The following is a 6,757-nucleotide window of genomic DNA, read 5'->3' as shown; positions in this document are numbered from 1 at the left end:
TTTTATCCGTTTACAATATTTTTTTGATTAACTTTCCTTCTATGTTACTATAAATAGCTTATTTTGAAACTTTTTTTATTATTGGCCGTTGGGAAAAACCGATACCACTTTTCTGTGGTACAACATGGATGGTACCTCCAATTTTTAGGTGTATTTTTACATACCTGTACCTGGTAAGGATTTTTTGTGGATTGTGGACTCGGATTTTTTGGGAAGTTCTTCCCTTTGTTGTTGCAGTCGTTTGGGCTGCTACAGTCCAGTTCTTTAAATTTTGCTTCCATCCTCTGATGCAACCCTTCGGGCGTATATTGCCCCGCTTTGTGGCGCTGTTGTTCATTTGTGCACGAGCAAAAAGTCCCCAAATTCCGATGCATATCATGATCATGAATAAACAAATGACAGAGCAATAAGCAAAGGGGAATTCACACGTATGAATGAATGAGTTATTTATCTGAACACATTAAACCCTACCTAGTTAATAGAGAGCTAATAAAATGCTGTAAATTACAGATATATAAATTCCAAAGACAAGATCAGGCGTAGATCTAATGGTCCAGTGATAACACTTTTGGACTACGAAATCAAGGAGTGCGAGTTCGAGCATCCAATCCTCGTACTAAAATTACAAACACTGGAAAAAGAGTCCCTTGTGTGAGTGTTTTACAACTGGCATGTTTAATAAACATGGAAGCTTCTTGAATTGGAGCGTCTTCTGCATCTTTCATTATCCTCCAAATAAAATCACTTCCCATCTTCTGGATGAGTCTCCCATATTAGTTACTGGTCTCCACTATAAATAATCTTCCAAAAAACGAATATACCCCAAGAAAACGGATGTTCATCTGGAAAGGCGGCGCGTCATGATAAGCACTCAATGCCAAATTCATAAAAATATGTGTCCGGTACTTTATGCTAAATAATAAGTACTTTATACTGCTTTTTCTCAAATAATGAATTTCATATTTTTACCAGTGTTATGAAAAAATGGCATGTTCGACCGGCAAAGAGAATATAGGACCAAACCTGTTTAACCATCAACTCTTGTACAAAGGATTATTAGATTATTAGTAAGCATTCGTCCATTTTTATGTGCTTTCTTAATAAGTATATAAATACATGTACACTGCTGACTGGTGTACAAATTAATCCAACTAGAGCTTATGCGGACTCAATCAAATCGAGTCTGCAATATTCACTATTTGCCTTGTCCTCGGTGCTTCTGAGGGATCTACTTTTCAGGCTCTGTTGATATATTATGTTATTATTAAGTTATTAAGTATATATCTACATATATGATGTATCATCATATTTGTGTCGAATAGCATTTTACTTTTTTTCGAGAAAAAATTTACTTGTCTCATATTAAGCAAAATCATAACTTCACATGCTTCAATTTCGATTTTTTTTTACGCGCAACACCAGCACCGGACGTCGCGCAACCCATTTTAACCTTTAGCCTGCTGGCGGCGAGTTATTCTGCCTTTGCGACCAGTGCAGACCAAGATTAGCCTGCACATCCGTGCAGGCTAATCATGGTCTGCACTGTTCGCTATTCAGTTGGTAAATTTTCAGTGAACACCCCTTCAAATACTAAAAGGTACTGCCCAAACTGAATGATGGACCAGTTCATTTTAGGAATTTAGCAGGCTAAAGGTTAAGCGCATTCCCAGCTGGAATTGGATTGCGCGTTTACCACCCGTGATTCATTAAAAATTACTTGTCACAATTCTTCCCTATGATGAGTTGGTGTGTCATGCTCAAGACCCAGACCCTAGCTCCAAGGTCAAGGTTACCTTCGGAAAACTTTTTTTATCTGGTCGCAAAATGATTCATACCTAAACTTTTCTGGCATATTTTGCGCAGACAACTGTAGCATTCTTGTGCACACTTCGGGGGCTTTTGTCGCTAATAGTGCCAGCTCTTGTTTGAGCCTCAATTCTAAATACTGTAAAATCATTTAATTTCGTGGGTATGAAATTTCATGGTTTTGGTCAAAACAGCAATTTCGTGGGGATATAAATTCGTGGATTTCAACGTTTTAACATAAAATGAATGGGAATTTTACTTGTTCGTTGGTATTAAATTTCGTGGATTGACTCAACCACGAAATCCACGAAAATTAGTCCCCCACGAATATTAATGATTTCACAGTACTTAGTGCATTTTGAAAGTTATATATACTTGTATTTTTCCCTATAAAATGTCAAGGTCAGTAGTGGCTATTGTCAAGTTACGTTAAAGACACACCACAAAATAACTGTAACCTTTTGTATTTCCATGATGGTAATTATACATTTTTGTATGGAGAAATGTGAGATAACAATTTGACAGTAACAGATATAAGGATAAGACAATGTATTTAATGTCTAAATATATTATTCAATTATTGTAGTAGTATGCACGGTACTTCTTGTATTAAGGTGAGTTTAGACCACACTTTGTTTCTACAGTGTAAGATAGTTATTATTCTATGTTTATAAAACTATACTGAGAAGAGAATGACTGAATCAGTTTGCAGGCTGAAGTTGTGAAACCAGGGCATAGATTGTCCACCTGTCATTCTGTAGAATAGCTGTATTATACCAGTATTACCAGAATTATTTGCCCCAAGTTCAAGTTGGAGACAAAGTATACAACTAGGTCCTGGTTGGTCTTTAACATTTCTAATAACGATGGATAAAAATAAATACTATAGCTTATAATTAACGGTTAATGCGAATACGATAATGTTACACACTGATAGCCACACGAGAACTACATGCAGATATAGACTTGCCGCAGTCCGCTACTGCGAAAATATAAAGTGGTGATATTGGACTGGGAATTCATGGCATGGTGAGGAAGCCATCAAGTTGGCTTACAGAAAGTCGTAGGGGCTACCAAGATGACCGCTCGTGATGAAATAATGCACGGAGGGGCACCTGGGGTATTCCTCCAACAAAGCTAGATGGTCGCTATAGGACCTTTAATGGTGTCCATGTGACTTTAAACCCAACAAAACACATAAAAGAACTACCCGGACAGTAGCAGACCAGGGGTTGAATTTAGCAGTCACTTACTCGCGAAATTCGAGTAAGATTAAAAAAAAAATCCAAGTAGGAAGTCATGGCACTCGAATTTTTTCGCGATCACGTTCGAAAATCGTGGAATTTTCTCAAACTGTCCTTTTCTCTTTAAAGACTCCTTTAGGGTAGTTTATTTATTATATCAATTATATTGCGTCTGTAGAAATATAAGAATCGATTTCATAAGTAACATATCAATACACGTCTTTGGTGTTATATTCTACGGAAGGACTTATATATTTTTATTGTAAAAAAGCATAACTTGCTGTGTATCGTTAATTAAATTCAATGAAAAATGAAAGGTTGAGACGTCCTCGTGGTTAGAACTGGTGACGTTTGAGATCAAACGCCAAAAATCCACATCGATAATGGCACTACAAAATTTTATTATATATTTTAGTAACCCTTTAGAAGTCTGCGAGTCATTATCAGGGAGCTTACACTTAGTTAAGGCCAGTAATTAATTAATTTTTCATCCTTGTTCACCCATACCTTGATTATGCTCGTTTTCCTATAATGGGAAAAATTGTTAAATTATATTGGATTTCTAAATATAATTCGAAGTCAGGATTACATTTTTGATGGGATTCAGATTCTTGCTTTTTACTCTAAAATGGTCAAAATTCGCTCTCTTTTTACCCCCAGAAATAAAAAATTTCCGAATGAGTCCCCCCCCCCCGTGCCCCCACCAGCACGAGGGGAACACCGCTTCCCTCACCTACCGCCAAGTGGACACTCCCTGGAAACATTTCTGGATCCACCCCTGCATGCATATACAACAACATTACAGAGTGTACAAGAAAAATGACACCAAGTGTGACGGTCACCGTTTTTTATTGGCGGGCTAGGGAGGTAGAGAATGTCTACATACATTGCTACTTATTCAAGAATAAATGCTACCAGGCAATCGATAACAATTCGGTATAATTTGACTATTAAATTTGTCCTTTTCTTACAAGTATTCCTTTCACGTGCTTGTATATGGAACTTAGTCTACTTCACGTTTATCAGGTCAATGGCAATTACATAATTAGTAAAAGTATATTCTTTTTTGAAAACATTATGGCCAATAAACATTATCCCTTAAAACACTATAAATGGCATTCAAAGCCTCAAATTGTTTATTGAAAACTTGACTGTTTTTTTTTTTTCAAAACAACAGTACTATTTATTAAAATAATATTCAAATGATGGATACATCAAACAATGGTAACATTAGTTGATAATTACTCCAAGTGTCGTTTATCCATATTTCTTTTTATTAAATAAGCCTGCAGCATCGACACTGTACAGTAACCGAAATATGTTTTAGTATGACCTAAATACCATATTTTCATATCTGCCATATAAAATAATAAACGTATTTGTTACAATCATGTATCATGTGCTTATGCACCGAAGCCATTTCACAAAATCAATGGCTACACTGTCTCTGATAATAACTTGTTATCACACGACAGTTTGAAGCCTTCTTCTTAACCTTTCGTACAGTTCGCGACCGGAAATTGCATCGTTTGCTTTTTGCCATCCATGTTCTTGCATCAGAAGTATACACATTTCATTTACATCTACGTCACAAAAGACGTTATCCTTAAATGTACATTCTTCCTTGCACTCTTGTAGGTAATGACAAGGAACCGGACGTATGTAGTCATATACACCATACTCTTCAGGTGATGTAAACATCATCACAGGACGCCCGTAAGCCAACTGATCATTCTTTGTTCTCCTTATTGGGTGCAAGTTCCACAGCATTTTAATCTCGTCAAGATCGTTCTGTAAAAAAGAATACATTTTCAAAACTGTACAAGTATGCGCATGTGTTAAACATTTCAAAATTTCTGTGCTGCGCTCCAAGTGTTAAAGACAGCCGAGTGAGTATGACATATAAACGACACGTGCCTTTTTTGGTTAGGTGTAAAATCTCTTTGTGCTTTACATATATTTTCGGGAATCATGAGGTTTATAAACAACCTATTAAAGAGGAGTCTTTCCATTATTTTTGCTTAGTTTAAACATAAATACTTTTCATTTCTTTATGTTCACGTGCACAAGGCAGTTTTTGCGAGTTTCTATCTACATGTAACTGTAAAATTAACGTTATGTCATCCGTCAAAAAAAATAAACAAAAAAAAAAAACTGTTCTCCGACAAAAAAAAAGATAAATAAATACAAAACCTTTCCATGATCGACTATGTTGAATTAATTCCATCAAATAATAGCTTACATATGAAAGCGATGAAAAATGGAGAAGGGGCATATTTATGAAAAATACTTATGACTTATGGATAGTTTGAAAGCAATTTCAGTACAAAAGCTCTCTACTGTTGGGGAGATCAGCTGAGCGAAACTGATGGCAGCTAGTGTAGGGACCGGGTGGATATAACTTGTTTCATAAACCAAAGAGAACAGTTACATCCTTAATACTCTTTATGGACAGATATCTTCAAATGACTAATCCTGGCGGCGTCGAAGAATTAAATACCATTCTGAAGACACATGTGGCCTTTAGTTTTAACCTGTCCACTCTTTAAACGCAAATAGCATTATATAAATAATAATAACAAGTGATCAGTATTAACCAAAGTTGTGCATGGTACATGCAAGGTTCTTTCAGAAAAAAATTCTGCACAGTTATGGGACTTTGTCAATATGTTTTTGTTAACACACTATATACATATAGTCTCTACATCCATCACCTTTACTGTCAGCTCTAGTTTTAATGCAACCAATGCTTGATCAAGAAAACCACATTTAATTGAAAAAAGGGAACATAACGTAAAAATCAATCTTACTGGAAGATTTGTTGTATTACAAAAGTTGCCTTAATCGCTGATATTTGATATTACAATTCTAAATTTGATATCTTGTGAAAGAAGAGCATTTTATCATATAAAAGAAAATTATAAACGTACAATCCAATCAGCATATTTGTCTTATACATGTACTTAAATAATGTATTGTTATGAGATTTCATGAGACTTAATGTTCTTACTTGGATGATTTCCATAAAGACAAACCGCATTATTTCCAGCTCTAGTAGATTTCCGTTGAATAATCCATCTCGTTTGAGCATTTGAAAAAAGGATATCCAAAATTCTGTGCATTGCCTCCTCAGGAAACACCACCAGTTTTCGATTCTCTGATTTGCTGTGCTTCGACCATACCTAAAGTGTTCAGTTGTGTTTGCAGGGTTAAATGTTTCGTGAAAGAAAGTCTGCAGCTGAGCCACAACAACATTTTCAGTGCCTCTATCTCCTCGCATGTATTCTGGGCATCCTCCTAGGTTTTCAACAGCAGACACAAAGTAAGCGCCTACTACTCTTGGATCACTTGCTGTATAGTTGGCCTCTAACCACAATATATATCTTGAAAATCCGTCAATACACCCGTTGATAGCTATTCCGTATGGTTTTAAGGGGACGCATATTGCTACATTCACAGTTCATACAGCAATGCGGAAGGGGTGCATATTCAAGAAATCGATGGTGGGAAAATAAAAAACATATTCCTAAACTGATATAATACTGATGGACACCTGTAATATTCAGTATTTTGTGGATAAGGATGTGGTACTATGAATGTAATAGGAAAACAGAGGTGTTTGTGAAAGTACATTCAACACAAAATATTAAGCTTTTGTATAAGGAAAAAACAGGTTTTTTACAATAACAGTGTTCCAAATAATGTTG

The 6,757-nt window shown here is 35.8% G+C and overlaps 1 protein-coding gene across 1 annotated transcript; it reads right to left on the bottom strand.

The window, feature by feature from the left end:
• Window positions 1–4,023: 4,023 nt before the first annotated feature.
• LOC128552527 (uncharacterized) lies at window positions 4,024–6,476 on the bottom strand. Its single transcript, XM_053533573.1, has 2 exons — window positions 6,061–6,476; window positions 4,024–4,841 (listed from the first exon to the last, which is right to left on the bottom strand). The coding sequence occupies exons 1-2, from the start codon at window positions 6,328–6,330 to the stop codon at window positions 4,515–4,517; spliced, it is 597 nt and encodes a 198-aa protein (XP_053389548.1). The 5' UTR covers window positions 6,331–6,476; the 3' UTR covers window positions 4,024–4,514.
• Window positions 6,477–6,757: the final 281 nt, after the last annotated feature.

Source organism: Mercenaria mercenaria, unplaced genomic scaffold, assembly GCF_021730395.1.
Source record: "Mercenaria mercenaria strain notata unplaced genomic scaffold, MADL_Memer_1 contig_2876, whole genome shotgun sequence".
NCBI lineage: Eukaryota > Metazoa > Mollusca > Bivalvia > Venerida > Veneridae > Mercenaria > Mercenaria mercenaria.
Note: the sequence above shows the minus strand (reverse complement) of the source record. Positions and strands in the feature narration are given on the sequence as shown.

What these genes read in the sequence shown, in the direction of transcription:
- LOC128552527 (XM_053533573.1), bottom strand. Translation starts at nt 6,330, where the DNA reads ATGCGAGGAGATAGAGGCACTGAAAATGTTGTTGTGGCTCAGCTGCAG. An exon ending in TCTTTATGGAAATCATCCAA is followed by an intron (nt 4,842 to 6,060) that starts GTAAGAACATTA and finishes TCTTTTTTACAG; the next exon opens with AACGATCTTGACGAGATTAA.